Genomic DNA, 17,431 nt, shown 5'->3' with positions numbered 1-17,431 from the left:
AACAAATACGACGTTCCAGCCTATGACAGGCTTTGTAAGGAGTTTGGAGTTGTGGGAAAAGACTTTAGATGCACTACCGGTGCTAACAATGGCTTGGGGCATATTTGGGCTTATTGGGGGATTGGTGGACATGTGCTAAGCGATAAAGAAGTTCATGCGTTGAATCTACGATGGAACACTGGGTATCACAAAGAAACTCACGACAGTAGCACCTTCTTTGAACCAAATGCTAAGACCACTAAGGAAGTTAGAGACGGACCTCTGTTCAAAGACGAGGGTGGTAAGTATGCAGGGGCCAATCCACTGATTATTAAGATTACCAACGACGAGCAAACGAAGCAATATCTTAATTTCATACCCCCAGAAGGTAAAGGACTAACTAGAGCCGGCCTTGCCCGTTTGAACCGCAGCATAGAAGCTTACGTGTATTCTATCCTTGGAGCTCAGGTAAATACCCGATTAAATATAATTGGAAATACCGGCGCCGCAGAAGAGACGCGAGCCGAAGCTTTGATCTTATTCGAAAGTTCGATCTTGGAGGGCGACATTAGCAAGGGCGTACAGCGTTACCAACTAGCCATACAAAATTCTAAGGCGAGGTTGGACTACGCAGTAGCCCCGGGTTGTTGGTTAATGCCCAGTAATTTATCTATAAATACTGGCTCTGTAGTAGGATACAACAACAAACTTCAACGAGCTACTAAGGATATGAAGTTTGGGGTGAATGACGTGAACTCTGATACTCTTAGGAACATTCCTCACTTCGTAGAGAAGCCAAAAAAGTCACACGAAACGAAGCTACCTGTAGTTAAGAAACCACCAAAGAAGGTCCTGCCTGCGATACCTGAGGAATATGACCATAACTTACTAAAGGCCGGCTTAGCCGCCGCAGGCGTTGGTCTAAGCTATTATATATGGCGATGAATAACCCCTACGTAGCTGGAGTAGATTGTGTCTATACGACTTACACAGGCGAGAAAAAATACACCCAGGCATCTTGGGTTGATGTCACGGGCATGTCCGTGGATTTGAACTACTCGGGAAAGAAGTTGATCCTTTGTAGTATTTGCATTGGCACGAGCAGCCATGCCAACGTGGGCTTCAGGTTCCTGGATGAGAATGGCATACTGCAGCCTATGCGTACGAAAACGAACAACAGGGAGCCTGCGCATTTCTCCGTAGAGCCGCCAACGAATAGCGCTGAGAATCTTACGACTTGGACTTTTCACATGGTTGCTGATTGCCATGGGAAGGTAAAGCTGCAAATACGCGTAGACGACACTGGGAGCGTTTGCGTAAATAGCATAGAAAATCAAAGGGATACGACCTATAACCACAAGACCATAAGCACTCTTACGGTGCTTAGCCTTTAGGCCTGAAATATATGAATCCGCTTTGGAAGGAAGCCCATTACACTTATTACTTAAGGGATGGGCGGTATACTGATCACGCCTGGCTTGACATTGGGATGTGGGTTGAAGTTGGAGGTCTTGCGTTGATCGTTTGTAGCATTAACGTTACCTCGGGGCGGGCGGGAACCACAGGGTTTAGGTTGGTTGACGAGAATGATGAGCCCTTAGCTCCTTATAGGGCATTGACCAACAATCGAAGTCCTACTCATTTCTCGGCGCAGCCATATCCATTTAGTAATGAGGCGTTTTACGTGGCTACGTTTCAAATGGTAGTCAATTGTAAGTATGCTAAGTTACAGATTTACCCTGACGGTAGTAGCAATCTTGGTTATTATGCTTTCATAAATAGCACAGACGGATACGCTAACACCCCCGACAGGACCTGGCATCATAAGACCATTAGTACTATGACCGCTATACCACTAGTTCCGCATTATCAGGGCGGCGCGAATACTATCTTTACTTATCCCCAGTCGAGAACGCCTCGGACACCCGACAACGATAAGCCCGACATAATACACAAGGATAAGATTAAGCCTTCATCTTCTTCAGGAGTACCACCCCAATAGCGACGACCAAGATCCAAATGTTGTTGCCCACAAACTTTAGCAGTTCTCCGCCGGCCCTAAGTGCCAAGGAAACAACCGAACCCAGCAGCCCAGGAAGACCGGCTGCCATCTTTTTTCCCAAGTCCGTCAGCCCACTGCCTAATTTCTTTACGCCCGCGCCCGTAGCCTTAAGCGTGGATAGGATGACTCCTACTACGCTCGAAATAGCAACCGCAAATGCCAGCAGAATACCATACTTCACCAGAGCTCTTTTTACCTTTTCCTTGGTGGTAAGTCCCAATTCTCTTTCCAGGTTGTCCTTTTGCGCTTGTAATTCCGCAACCCTCTCCTGAAGGGCTTCTAATTCCTTTTGGGCTGCCTCCCTTTCTTCTTCGGGGCGCGCCTGGTCATTGATTATTTCCTGCTGCCGCTCTATTTGCCCCTCCAGGTCTTCGATGGCCTGATCTCTTTGCTGGATTTGCTCTTCTTTAATGTTGATTTCAGCAACTAACTGCCGCCGCTCCACCAAAGAACCCTCTATGGTGGTACGTAAGTCCTTGGCTTCTTCCTTGCTTATATCCAGGTCTTGCAGGGCGAGATTGAATACCCTTTGGGCGCTGTCTTTTTCGCGAAGAGAAATGTCTCTTTGTTCTCTAAGTTCTAATATGCGTTGATTCTTGTCGTCAAGTTCTCTCTTTTGAGCATCAAGGAGTAGTCGGTTTTGCCGTATGTAATCTGCTTCCCTTTCCTCCATCGCTTGCTTTAGCTCTTCTACTTCCCTTATCGCCTCAAGACCTTTTTGTTGCCGCTGCATTATGGTCTTAACTCTTTCGACGGCTTCGTCAATATTCTCACTATTTTCTCTCATTCTTTCGGGTAAGTTGGGTTCTCCTAATGTCTTTCTAAGGGTTGGAGGAATATTTTTATCTGCGTAGTATTTACCATTTATGTCCCTGATGACATATGGATGAGCATTAGACCTATTTAACCTTGCTACTACGACTTCCCTGCCCCATTCGTTATCCGCGTCAAACATTACTTGGACTTTGTTTGGATCCCAGTTTGGGAATTCTTCCTTGATCCTATCAAAGTCGTCCGGGGTTTCTTCCATGGATTCGTCCATTTGTTCCTGAACCCTACTAAGCCATGCAGCGCCGGGGGCTTCGGGGATGTTGCCGTCCGGACCAAAGCTGGTTTCCGCGGTTTTGCTCCTAGGAGGTTTCATCATCGTGTTACTACCAAAGTCGATGTTATCGAGCTTTATGTATTCTGGTATGGGTTTGCCTGGGTTCTTAGTGCGGTATTTGTCTAGGAAAGCCATCCAGCCGGCGCGGACTCTTTTTCCAAACCGACGCACCATGTTACCTCGGAATTCCGTGGGGTCGTTGGTTTTAGGTAGTAAAGACTCGTATTCTTCGTCGTTAATATCGACTTGACCTTCTTCGGTGGTGGGATCAAAATCCGTTCCTTCTACTTCCATTATATATGATAAGCTCAAAGTTAAATCCCAACGTATTACCTAAGCAGGTTGGCGGACTAAAGGCAGAACGCACCTTTCACCGGGTCACCTTTACGCCTTCTAGCGCAAAGCCAGGGGAAACGCTGTACGTAGGCGTGCCCCGCCTAACGGATAACCTAGTGTTGGTTCCTGGCACCCTGGCGCTAAGGTTTGACCTAGCAGTACAACCAAACACTGCGGACGTGCGTTACGTCGTCAATAACGTGGGTAGAAACCTCGTTTCCAAAATACGTGTAAAGTTCGCCGGGGAATCCTTGCTGGACTTAAACAGGTATGATTTGTATACCACGTACAAAGACTTATGGTTGACTGCATTTGACCGCGCGCAAAGGATAGAGCAGGGAATCGCCAGTGATGCCATACGCAAGGTAAGAAGCGCAACCTCTGGCGCCTCAGGAGAAGACGAAATAAAGACGGCTTATGGTACTAAGCATGTAGTTCCATTAGATTTCGAAGTTATCACGAACCACGGTGCATACTACCCAAGGCAGCTAAGCGAGCTGCAGTTCGAAGTAACCCTAGCAGACACTACGAACATCCTGCAGGGAAAGGACGTAAGTTCCTCAGCCGTCCACCCATACTCCGTTACTAACTTAGAGCTGCAGTATGAAACGGTATACAGCGAAGACTTAGCACGTAGCGCCGGTATGGAATACAGCGCCGGGAAGGCTTTCCTTTACGATCACGTCGTGATGTACAAGACGTTCAGCTTCACGAACAACGTCGAAGAGGTCATCAACCAAAGCATTAACCTACCCAGACGCAGCCTTACAGGGGTAATGTTACTGTTTGCAAAAACATACACGGCAGGATTGCGTGACTCTGAGGCGTTCTTTAATCCTAACATCACTAACGTAGGCGTTAGCATTAACGGAGTGCCTAATAAGGTTTACTCACAAGGGATAAAGCCCGAGGACATGTACCGGGAAGTCGCGCGTAAGTTTGGTGACCAAATTGGTCCAAAGGAATTCTTTAAGGATAAGTATGCGCTGTGGATCGACATGCGTACGACGAACGACGAAGACCTACATGGTCAGGGTTTACGCCTGGTAAATACTCAGGACGGCATTACGTTGGAGATCAAGCGCACCAAACATGCCAGCGACACTACTAAGATCAACGCGTATATCTTCGTAGTCTCAGACGCGCAACTGAGCGTAGAAATGAATCAGCTAAAGAGCGTTGCCTATTGATTCGTGCTCACTCATCCTTTTGATAAAAATATCGTTGGTATATAATGCTTCGCGTATTTGAAAACAACAACACCAAACTGCAATGCATAGTGCAAGGCGATAAACTTTATTTCAAAGCAAAGTCCGTGGCTGATGCCTTGGGTTACGTAAATTCCAGAAAAGCGGCGTCTGATCACGTCTCAGAGGAAAACAAGGTAACTTTGAGGTCTATAAAGGGTGTAAATCTGACTGACACCCTTAATGCGCAACCACATTCCGTTTACATCACTGAAATGGGTCTTTATGAGTTAATATTCGGATCTGAAAAGTCTGTAGCTAAGGAGTTCAGAAAATGGGTGTTAGGTGACGTTCTCCCTACCCTCAGGAAAACAGGTAAGTATGAAATAGAGCGGCGCTTTGACGGTCCTAACAAGTTGGTATTCAAAATAGAAAATGAATTTGACCTGCATAAGAAGGTCGTAAACTACATACGTCGATTCCACCCTATCCTACTGCTCGCACCAGGTCTTGGAGAACTACAGGACTCAGCTAGCAAAAGGATAGTATGTTGGCAGAAAGGGTATCAGGCGGGGCAACCCGACATCTTAGTCCTTAATGCACATAAAAAACATAATGGGTTATGCCTGGAGTTGAAGACGCCTAAGGGTAACGGCGTATTATCACCTAAACAAGAGGCGTTACTCGCACAATACGAGGCAAATGGTTACCTAACCATGGTGTGCAACGATTACGACCTTATATGCAGGGAGATCGACTATTACGCGGAAGGTATTCGTGTACCTTGTCCTTGGTGTGTTAAGGTTTTTAAGACGCAGGAGGCGTTAAGGACTCACCAAAGAATATTTCATAGATATAATGATAGTTGAACAGACACACTGGCGTGAATTGACCCAAGGCATCACATACAAAATAAAAAATTACGTCGTTTTCGAAGACATCAGCCGCTTAAGGTTGGTCCTCGAACACGAAGGTAAAGAGTGCACGCTATGGGCACCGGACTGTGTGCGGTACGTCATTCAAGGTGAAGAGTACACACACATACGCAGTCATGGTAAGGTTAACGGTCGATGGAAGTTCGACGTTGAAAGGAAGGTAGATGCTAATCCTCTTTGTGATTAGAAGTCATCCTCATGAGCGGTTAAGTATTGGTCTGCTACGGCGGACCTCATTTTTTCTGTCATGTGGTAAACGGATGCGGTAATTAAGACACCACCTATGAACGCTGCGATTTGAGGTATCATATATCTTTCTCATTTTCTTGGCGTTGGCGATCCAATACCTCCAAGACGCCTCCCGCAAACAACTGTCGTAGAGGTAACACCAACCGCAAAGGCGGCGTAGAATAGCACCGCGGAACTCATTAGATATTTTCTTTTTCCCAAGCCTTTCGTACCACCAGGTAATGGTCTAAAGGACGTGGTCCGTCGTATAGACAGCACCAAATATGTTGTCCACTCCGTTGACAGCCGCAGCGATCGCAAATAGCCTCCCAGTGTTCCCTGTCCTCCCATTTAACGCCCTCAACATCGTCAAAGCCTACGAAGGTTTGGTCAATTTCCTTCTTAAGCTTTGTCAGCACCCGGGAGGTTTCAAGGGGGCAACAGCGTTCGGCTATGTCACCGTGGGTTTCGCAGGCAATACCTTCGAGGTGGTAACGGCGGCAGCGGTACTTATGCCAGTTCTCTTCAAAGAAGGGCTCATCACAGCGGCGGCAGCAGTTCTTAAGACAGACCCTGTTGTCGCGGTGATATTGTAAGGCTTGGAGGGTGGACAGCTCTCGACCGCAGTCACCGCAAAGGGTGCTTACGGTCTTTTGACAAACCTTTTTGGAAAGATGGTATTGCAGTCGCTGCTTACTGCTGAAAGATTTATTACATTGCATGCACTCCATTATACATACCTTATTTTTTTATCGTTATTTTGTTAAACCCTGCAAGAGGGTTTTAGGATAGGGTCTATTATTTCTTGTTGTTTTGTTAAATGCCTGCGAGAAGGTCTTAACAAATTAACGATAATTATTAAGACTCTTTTGAAACCTCTTATCTTACTTTAACAAATTAACAATAAATAAGAAGACCTTATTTGAAACCACCTTGCAGAGTTACTCCTCTTTGTAGGTGTCAGCTAAGGTTCGCTGTGCTTTAGGATCTGCGGGACACCAATGCCCAACAAAGGATCCTTCGGGGAATACCTTATTACAATGAAGGCAGGTGTATTTTTTACACGGTTTGGGTATCGGTGTTTTGGGAGGGATTATGCAGTCGGCAGGTAGTTCACACGTAATACAGTCCATATATCTATGGAGGGTATCGTATGAAATCCTTGATGGACTCCTTAGCCCAGCCCGCCATTGTCAAAAGCGCGCCAAACCGTTCTGCACGCTTCAGACCGCACATTTCATCGTACAATTCCTGCACGCGCTCTTTTAACCGGTCTATCTCTTCCCTTTGCATTTCTATGGTGTCTCTTTTATCCTTTGCGTCGGCGGTAATCCTTCTTACTGCTTCCACTGGTTCCATCTATATATGAACCCAGATCACATGCCTTGTAACGCTCTGATAGTAGGACCCACCGGCTGTGGAAAGACCCAATTCGTCGTGGAGCAGCTATTAGGATCCTTTAGATACCGCTTTGACTACATAGTGCTGCTTTGTCCCACCTACGTGAATAACCGCACCTGGGAAGGCATAGGAGTGAAAGATGACGACTTCTTCGTAGATATTTTAGACCCTAACGAGTTATCCAGCCATTTGAAGTTCTGGCACAAGCAATTCCCTAAAGATACACAGACTTTACTCATACTGGATGACATTGCCTGTGGGGACGACGTAAAAAAGCGCACCTCCGAATTAGTGAAGCTCGCCTTCAGCGGTAGACACGACAATATCAGCGTTTGGTTGCTCTCGCAGCAGCTTACCAGTGTCTCTAAACCCTTCAGGGAAAACATAGGCTCCCTGGTCGTATTTTATACTCCAAGTAAGTCTGACCTGGAAACCATCTTAAGCGACTACGGCGGTGAGATATCCAAGGAACAGTTACACGAATACATGCGGCATTTAAAAACGCACCAACATTCCAAGATGATCTTCTCTTTGAGGTTTCCGTACGCGGTTGGAATCTTTGATTCCTAATGTATATGGACATTGAGCAGCTCTTAGATGAAGTCCCCACACAGTTAGATGAAAGTAACCTCAAGGAACAATGGGCCCGAAGGTTATTGGAAAGGAGCGTCAGCTATCAAGAAACTCGCGATCGCGGCCAGGGTATCAGATGAAACGGCTAAGAACTGGTTGAAAAAACAAACCATCTGGCAGGTTTATCTTCCCGTGCCGAAGTACATTCCCAGGCCCAGCTTTACCGTAAATACCCCTAATGAAGTTCATCAGGCGGATTTGCTTTTCTTACCGCACGATAAGGTGAGAAAAAAGACCTATAGGTACGCTTTGACCGTAGTCGATATCGCAAGCAGATACAAAGACGCTGAACCCATAACCAGCAAGGATTCTGGGGAAGTCGCAGAAGCCCTAGGTAGGATTTATAAGCGCGTCTTGAAATGGCCTAAGCTGCTGCAAGTGGATGCGGGGACGGAGTTCATGGGCGTGGTTACTAAGACCCTGAAAGACCACGACACTAAGATTAGGAGAGCCGAAGCAGAGTACCACAGGGGTCAAAGCATTGTCGAAAGATTCAATAAGACCCTGGCCGAGCGTCTCTTTGGATACCAGTATTGGAAAGAGCTGGAAGATCCCTCCAAACGCAACAGGGAATGGACTCAGAGGCTCCCCCAGGTCGTCGCGGCTTTGAACAACGAGGCGGCCAGGGCTACGGGAATGAAACCCAAGGATGTCATAAAAAAGAAACACGTGGAACACAAGTCCTTCGTCAGAAGTTCGAGGGCGGTCTTCCCCCAGGAAAAGAGATTAGGTAATGTCACGGTTCGATATCTCTATGAGCCGGGTGAACTAGAAGGAGGATCCAAAAGAGCTACGGATCCCAATTGGTCTTTGGAAACTTACCAGATCCGAAGTGCGATAGCTAAGAAGGGTCAGCCCATCTTGTATTATCTTCATGATGGTCCCACGTGTGGGTTCGTCAAAGAAGAACTGCTTATCGTGTGATGTCCGAATGCTATCGTATGGATACCATCATCACACATCCACCTCTTACCGTCAAATGCAGACAGTGACACCTTCTCCTGTGTAACGTTGTGTATTTGATGTCCGTAGCTGCGCAGGCTGTTCATTTTATGTCGCTGTTCCTTACGCATACGCAGGACCTTTAAGTAGGAATCGTGGGTTATGTCCTTCTTAACCACGTACTTTTTTACGCCTTTAGCTTTCTTTTCTACACCGTCCAGCTTTAGCACGCTGTACATCTTGGGTTTCAGGCCCACGTATTCCACGATGGGTTTTCCTTTCATCTCATCCTTCATTTTCCCGATTACTTTCTTGTTTTTAGGGGAGTAAAGGAAGTGGTCGCGTGGGTAATCGCTGGTGTCGTATTCATCGATGTCGGGAACACAGTCTTCGTAAATGTCTTCCGTCTGCACCTCTAGTATCAAGGAATCGGTGTCGGTGTATAAGAGGCGGCACTTATCACCGTATTTCGGTTTTAGCTTGTCGTAGTAAAACTCATACATGAGCAGCTTTGATAGGTCTAACACTGTAAACCCCGTGTATACGGGTTTATTCAGGAATAAATTCGCTTTCTTCATGTGAATCACGTAGAAGTTTAACATTTCTACGTATCTAGCGAATCCAGGCTGTGACACGTATGCTTCTGCTTCCTCTCTGGTGCTGGCTATCTTTATGCTTACGCGCTTGCGGATGTTCTCCATTGTCTTTCCGAACACGCTGTTGTTCATCAGTTTGAAGAGGTTTTTCTCGAAGTCATTTTTCGCTGCGGTACGCTTTTGCGTGTTAAAGTCAATGTAGGGGCGCATCCAGGGTTCCTGCGTGAACTTCAAAACGCGATGGATCTTCTTCACGCGTAAGCCGTGGCGCACATAGAGCTGCAGGTTGCGGTAATGCACCACGTACTTTCGCTTGTCCATCAGGTTCATCGTTAGCTTCCTGTAGGGTTTGTAGCCAGGACACATTTCCCTCTGCAGCGGACTTAGCTGCTTAAATGGTATCTCTATCGCTTCAGGTGCTAAGGGGAACTCATCGTGTGCGTCGTGCAGATGCTCTGGGTATTCCAAATCAACCTCCAGCACGTAACCTTTGTCGTCTTCTTTACCTACGTTTAGGTAAAACTCTATGGGCTTTATGTTGTCCCATTCGAAGTCGCGTACAGGTAAGTACTGCGACATTGCCCAACCGTAAAGGTTGTTTGCGTCTAAGTAGAAGATGTATGTGGTTGGCTTCTCCGGGTCGTACTCCACCGTGGGATTGTTCGCTTTTGCGTATCGTCTGCTGGGTCCGCAAACACCGCCGCGGATACCGTCTTCCATAAAGCGGTACATGTCGTATTCCGTTAGGAGATCCAGTTGCTCGTTTGTCTTCTTTAGCAGCGCACTCCAACTAAGCCCAGGAGCCGTGTAGAAGTTCGCTGGATCCAACCCGTAGTATTCCATTGCCATCTTTCGAAAGCTTTGGAAAACATCTGCGAGCAGCACTACGTCTGAACGTAGGTAGATGTCATGGTATTCTCCCATATTCTCACAGGAGTACTTTTCCCACACATCTAACGCATGCTGGTACTCCTCGTCCTTTATACCGGACTCGTTTAGGGTGCTGTAGAATCTCTCTTTGGGTGGTAGGGGTTCTTCGAATCGCTCCCAGGAGTCCATGTATTCGTATGGGTAGACTCCTTTCCTTTCCGCGCCGTATTGACTGGAAATGGGGAACTCCGTGTTGTATTTAACCAAGTTTGCTAAGGAGTCCGCCATGAACTGCTGCGAGTCTAAGAACTTCAGCTTACCCACAGTTACGGACATGTACCTTTCTTTGTTGTTGGGTATGCACTTTACTTCGGAGCCGTCTGTTCCTTGTAAAAGTAAGTGACTGTCGTAACCCCTTAAATTGTGAAAGAATACGGGTATTTCCATTTCTGGGTCTACTTTGAAGTTTATGTTGCATTTCCAATGAGCCGCTCCTCTGTATTTACCCGTGATGTGGCAGTGATCTCTAACCTTATCCACATAGAAATCCTCAACAAATGCTTTGTGGCAGTGAATGCAATGCGTGGAGGGCTTTCCCGGCTTCTCACCCTTCTTAGCATACTTCCCGCATTTGAAATGAGCTTCTCCTAGATACTTTCCATCTTCGTCCCACGCTTTCTTGGCCCGTCTTCCAAACTGAAGAAGCGTATGTTGGCAAATGTGGCATTTCTTTGCCTTGGTAAAAGCCTCCTGGTTCTCTTTGGTAAATTCCATCTTCTTTGGACGTCTTAATTGTTCTCTTATCTCCCCCTCCTCTTCTCGCAATGCTTCTAGGAACTTATTAGCTGCGTTCTTGCCTCGGTAAATTACAGGGGGGTTAGCCTTACCGTCTGATCTGACTACTATGTAACCAAAGGAGCAAATCTCATGTAATCCCACCTTATTCGTGGCACCACTTTTCTGCTCTTCCTTAGTTATCAACGCTTCAAAGTCTGCATATATCACGTAAGGCACCTGCATCTGCTTTTGATGGTCTGAGTACGCTAGGTTCTTATCTGTGGGCATCTGGATCCGTTGCGCCACTTCTTCGACTCCGCGACATATTTCGTCGTGATCCTTTAGAGCTTTAACGCTGGTAAAGGATAATAAGCAGCAATCGCAGAAGTATTTCTTGCCTTTGTGTTTGGTGTGTCTGTAAAATAGTCTGCTAACATGTTTGACCCACGAATAATGCCCGCCGTGGTAGAAGAGATGTATTCGTTCTCTTTTACTCTTTGACAACACTAGTGGCACTATCGTTTGGTCTCTGACTCCGTAAACGTTAATGGCTAGGTCATTTTCCTGCTCAAATATCGGTATGTCTATCAGCTGCATTGGGAACTCCACACCGTCCCACTCCAAATCGTCTGTTGGGTACTTACTTGGTCTACACGGATCCTTATCTACTGGATACAGTGCGGATCGTATTGCCCACATAAAGCATCTGTTGTCATCATTTTTTACGTTGACTATGGCTTTCTTCCTTTCTACCCACGTTGGTAGGGGCACGTAACTTCCTCCTCGTATTGGCACGTACCTTGCCATGCTAACCTCCATACCTTCTACCTCCTCCACTGTCCAACCTGATCCCTCTTTCGTGTAGTTAGACAGCGACTCCATTATTGCTTCTAAGGCTTCGCTGAGTGACCTATCCAGATTCGTGGACTCTAATATCACCAGTGACTTTGATCGCAGCATTGCTGTCGTCGTTACCTCATCTTTTGATAAACTTACTTCTACCATTATACTCGCTTTCAGGGCTCCTAATTCTTCTATACCTTTTCGGAGAGTCCTTTTAACCTTCCTTTCTGACTGACGCCAAAACTGTCTAACGTCAATCTCACCGTTACTGGGTATTGACACCGTTTCGAAATTGCTTTGGGATTCCATCTATATAATAGGAAATATCTTATACCTAATTCCAGACCCTTTTCAGATCGTCGTAGTCATACTCACAATCCTGACAATGCCAAAACAATTTAACCTTAGTCTCAAACTTCTTACCACATCCACAATCATAGCTGCTCATACATTTCGTCTTCATCTTCAAATGCTTCTTCAAGTCCACTTCTTTCTTAAAAGTTCTCTTACAATCTTCGCACTCCATATATAGACTAACATATTTTACATAAACACGGGATGCGGGTAATCGCGGTACGAATCGAGGGGGGTACTTTAGACGGGTAATCCTCCGGTGGTCGTTGCGCTGGAACCCCCATCCCCTATACTACTCAGGAACTGCTGCGGCATAGCTTTTCCGAATCATATGCATGAACAAAATTTGTACAAAAAGCTACAACAAGGGTCGCGTTTGGAGGTGTCCAATACCTTGACACCCACAGGTGGTCCGAACATCACTAGCGTAGCTCCTTGAGGTGTTTGTTTACTGACCTAAAATCCACCAAATCGTCTTGAAATCGTTACCAGACAACAATAAAAACACAAGGAACACCACATGAAGGTTTGGATTTATTTTCTTTATTTTTCACAGAGTCATAAGCTATAGAGTAATTTCCTAAACATTGCCTTATAAATCGTCCTGTTATATGAGATTAGGCTTCCTGTGATTTTGTCCTTAAAGGCTTGATCAATTAACAGTGAAGTGTTTAATTTCCACGAACCCCAACCCCGAGGCACGTTTCCAAATGACAGGGTCACGTTTATCATGTTGTCATCTGGTGCCATTGGAAATGGCTCAATGCCGGTGGTGAGAACATGATTCTGTTTAGTGGTGTCTAAATAGAATCGATCAATTCGGCTTTTCGATTCGTTCGAAAAGTAAATCCTTTTGAATCTGGATGAAGAATTCTATAAACGTCTAATAATCCTAGTGACTTCCTAGTGTTATGTCACGCAATTGTTTGTTTGTTGGGTCAGAATAATTTCTTGCATAATCAGTACCAAGAGAGACATCAGTGATGCAGTTGAAATCGCCGCCTATTATATTTGCGCAGGAGTCGTCATCAGTATCCATATAGTCAGACAGTGAATCAAAAAACTCTCGTCTCTGATCAACATTCGACCCACCTGAGAGGGCGTATAAACATTGACCAGATTCAAGAGCTGATCCATGAATACTGCTTAAACTTGAATAACTCTGCCGTCCTAGTCGGACTTTGTTTGCTTTATCTCAATGTCAAGAGAGCGGCGAAATAGTATAGCTACTCCCGTTGCTCTTGTAGAGAACACACTAAAATTATGCTTCCCTCCCCACTCCCTTCCCCATGAATCAATATCTAAATCAGTCCCATGAGTTTCTTGTAAATAAAATATATCTTCAGTTAAATTATTAAGTGAATTAAAAATCGCGTGGCGCTTAATTGGGTCTCGCAACCCGCGGACATTAATGCTCGCGACGCGCAGATTGCCTTGATTATTATTGTTAATTATGAATTAAAGAAAATAGAAAAGTCCTAAAAATAGTCATAAAAATAATTACATGTTACTTTTCTGTTTCTTCTTCTTTGTTTTCGCAGGCGACGAGGGAGATTGTGTCCTTTTAACTGGTGCTTTATCCTCAGTCAGCCGTTTAAGCAGATTGACTGATACGTAGTTTGTATTGGTAGTTCCATCGGTATCATTTAGTTCGATTGATTTCTCGTTGTTCTCATCGCTTTCATTGTTGCTCTCTTCATCACTTTCGTTCTTGTCTGAATCGTCGTTTGAGTCTTCCTCGTCAACTTTTTCATCAGAGTTCATATCTTCCTCCTTATCCGTGTTTCCGTCGTTGTGTCAGCATTATCTTCTTGTTCGACATTAGCTGAGTTATTGACTTTTGTTATCTGGTTTTTGCCCTTTCCGGTGTCTTTGTCCGCTCCTTCTGTTTGTTCCTCAATCTCTGTGTTGTCTTTAGCTGGTGGGGTTGAGTCTTTCTCAGCATTGTGTGCTAAGGATCTTAGCTTTGGGCAATCTTTCTTAAAGTGGGATTACCCTCCGCCAAATCCGCATGTTTGAATCTGACCTTTGTGCCAGACCCGAGCACGATAGTTTACAACATGTACAAACGAAGGTATCACCTGCTGTATTTCTATATTGACTATCCTCGTGCCTGTCTCGATAGAGGTTCCTTCATAAAGGTGTCTTTTTACTTCAATCACCTTGCCGTATGGTTCCAGCGCTGAAGCCAGGACTTACCAGGCTAGCTCCGATGGCAAGTAGTGAGCATAGACATAGGTTGTTCTAAAGCCCAGTGGTCTTGGTTTTAACCTACATCCATTCAACTTCACTCCTTATCGTAGGAGTGATCGAACAAGCGATTCGCTCCTCAAAGTTAGATCGACGTTATTTCCCGGCATGGTCTGAAGATTTTTTACGGTGTCCTTCGGAAGGCTATGGCATATGGCCTGTATGAAGCCTGTCTTGTCTGGCAGTACTTCAAAATTGAATGGAAATGTCTCTCGTCTTTGCAGGCTCGAGCCAGTGCTCAGTACTGTGGAAGCGATGGCGCTGTATGACGCCATGAATGAATTTTGAATATCCTTTGTTGTATATATAAATGGTTTTTAAGTAAGAAACGTTTTCCGGGCGTGAGAGAAATTCAACTGTAATAAAAGGAACTAGGCCTTCATGACTTCAGTGGTGTTTTAAGGGAGACCTCTGGATCTTCATCCGTCTTTGAATAAAAATACATTCAAAATTTTATTAACGCCCTTAAATCATCTTGATTATTAAGATCATTTTGTAGAGGTATCACCTGTGTATCATATGCACGATCTTTACGGTCAAAACCACAGATTCCACCAACAATAGATTTAAAAGAACAGCAAATCTCCATGTTTTGATTCTACTGTGAGTTAGGACGCGTATTTAACAGTGAGTGATTACCTTGCACTTGCAAAACATATTCATATTATAAAAACAACGGCCTGTCAAACAAGGGACTTTGTACATTCGCCGTCTTTTATCTCAATAACGATCAAGTTAATGATATATGAACCTGGCCTTGGTGTTTTCAGTTAAAACTTCATTTAAGAGGCAAAACATTAGGATAAAGAAGAAAAGAAAGTTCAACTTGCATCAGGAAAACAGTAACAAGTGAGAACCAAGTGGAATTTATTAAAGCAAGACATCCCCTACATATTATTATTGTCCAAATGTTTGTGGGACTTATTGTGAAAATTGGGAACAGATAAAACGTAAAGAAAAATATAAAAATTGCAATTGGATAAATGCAGATTGGCTAAGTTACATGGAAGTTCATTTTTGAAGAGAAAATCTCACCTAGCTTCCTAACACAGAAAGAGTAAATTCTTGATGTCTCTGTTGAGCATCATTTTGGGATTTCAGCAGTGCTTCAAACATTCTTTCATCCCTCTCGTCGGCTTTTTCGATGGCTGCTTGCTGGGCCTGCATTAGTTCCAGTATTGCCGATTCAGTATCTTCAAGGCTGGAGCATTTACACTTTTCTTCTTTGGAGGGCAAGGGAGATTCTTTGTTAATTTCATCTTCCTTTCCCCCTGCTTCAGCAATTTGGCTTACCTCATCTGGGCCAGATTCGTCTGAGGGACTACCACATGCCTCAATGTTGCCATGCTTATTTGATTCTTTAGGCTTCACTTTAGTTTCCTTCACATATTTTGGATTAACTTTGTCTGATCCAGACAAAAATTCGTGGATGTCCTCGAAAAACTCGAAGGCTTTTCAGTCACGACGTCCGGTCTTACTATTGTTGTCCTTAATGGCCTTGTATTTGTCGAAAACTGACTGCCATTTCTCTTTTACTTGTGCAAGGCTCTTCTCTGAGTCTATCCCAGCATCACTGCAGAAGCTCTCGAAGTCCTCTTGAATACTTTTCATACGCTCTTTTTGCCGTGGCTGCTCTTGTTGTCTTCAATTTTTTATAGTTGTCATTGTATGCTGCTATCAGGCATTTCACTTCGGTGTTCGACCAGCTACAACCGTTTGTTCTTCTCTGAAGACTCCTGTGAGTCGCCAGAAACATCCAGCCATTGGACTGTATGAGCAATCGGGGGACAAACTGTTGGGATGATACTGTAGCTGCTGTAGCATTTTGCCGACTTGTTTGACTATCGGGGACAGACTGTAGGGATGCTGTTGCACTTCGACGATTGGTTTGGTCGGGAACAAATTATAAAAAAATTTGCAGCTTGATTGTTAGAAAAAGCCGGAATTTGATTACTGTATGCTAACGGAGGATGCTGTAGCTCTCGTTGTCTTTGAAAGAAATATCCATTATAGTATCCAACTGCATCTTGATCTTCGTCTCGTACTCGAAAGTTAGCCATGGCTATCGTTCCTTGTACGCGTAGCAAATATTTCGGCGCCAAAATTTCCATAGGAAAGCTCTTAAAAGGACTTTCTTGTACACTGGTACGTGATTGGTTCGGCTACTCTTTTGGCTAGATAAACTCTAGATAAACCATACTACTTGGTTCTGGAAATGTAAAATGGGTAATTCTTTTGTTCTTTTTGATGTATGCATGGTAGTTCCCGTGCGTAATTTCACTGTGGGATTAGAGGTCACACACGAACCGCGACTCCCCAGGGGTAACTCCTACTTACCCGAGGGCAAAAAAGCCTAGTATAAACCGCGGCTATTAAATACCATTGTTAACAAAAACATACATAAAATAATTATTTTTGACACATTCAATTTCATAATTGCAAATTTAATGCCACCAATTATTATTTTAAATGCAAATATAGGAAATAATACGTTTTAAATATAGTATTACATAAAATACATACTTTAACACATTCAATTTACAACGAATAATACTATTGTTAAGACATTGACATAAGGTAATACATTAAACCATTGACCTTTTAACAGATAAAAAGGAAAGAGGTTGTGTAACTCGACAAGAAATTTAAACACTCTTCCTTTTTTTAGGTTTAGTTTTAGAAGGCTTAAGCGGGCATGAACAAAGGGCAAGGCCTGATTTTGCTAGACGTTTCGCCCGTAGGTAATTTAGAAATTGACTTGAGTATAGCAGGCGACATAGCACCCGACACTTCTCTCATAGAGGCATCTTGTTGTTGAGAACAGAGGGAAGGAATCTGATGTTGGGTGGGAGCTTGAATCCAAAGCAGAGAAAATCTATTTTCTTGAGCGTGTTACCTCTATAGTCGGGATAATCTTGGGAGAAACTTCAGAA

The 17,431-nt window shown here is 44.5% G+C and overlaps 1 protein-coding gene and 1 pseudogene across 1 annotated transcript in view; both read right to left on the bottom strand.

Annotated features, from left to right (window-relative positions):
- Positions 1-14,008: 14,008 nt before the first annotated feature.
- On the bottom strand, positions 14,009-16,185 carry LOC116286279 (uncharacterized; annotated as a pseudogene).
- A 1,108-nt stretch (positions 16,186-17,293) lies between these two features.
- Positions 17,294-17,431, bottom strand: part of LOC116289184 (uncharacterized) — an 8,109-nt gene continuing 7,971 nt past the window's right edge. The window contains exon 10 of the mRNA XM_089034091.1: positions 17,294-17,412. Within this exon, the coding sequence (XP_088890217.1) occupies positions 17,294-17,412 (119 nt within the window). The remainder of the gene's footprint in view (positions 17,413-17,431) is intronic.

This window comes from Actinia tenebrosa, unplaced genomic scaffold (genome assembly GCF_029948245.1).
Source record: "Actinia tenebrosa isolate PJP-AT-01 unplaced genomic scaffold, QUT_ActTen_1.0 PGA_scaffold2__45_contigs__length_23673736, whole genome shotgun sequence".
Lineage (NCBI taxonomy): Eukaryota > Metazoa > Cnidaria > Anthozoa > Actiniaria > Actiniidae > Actinia > Actinia tenebrosa.
This window is presented reverse-complemented; position numbering and strand designations above follow the sequence as displayed.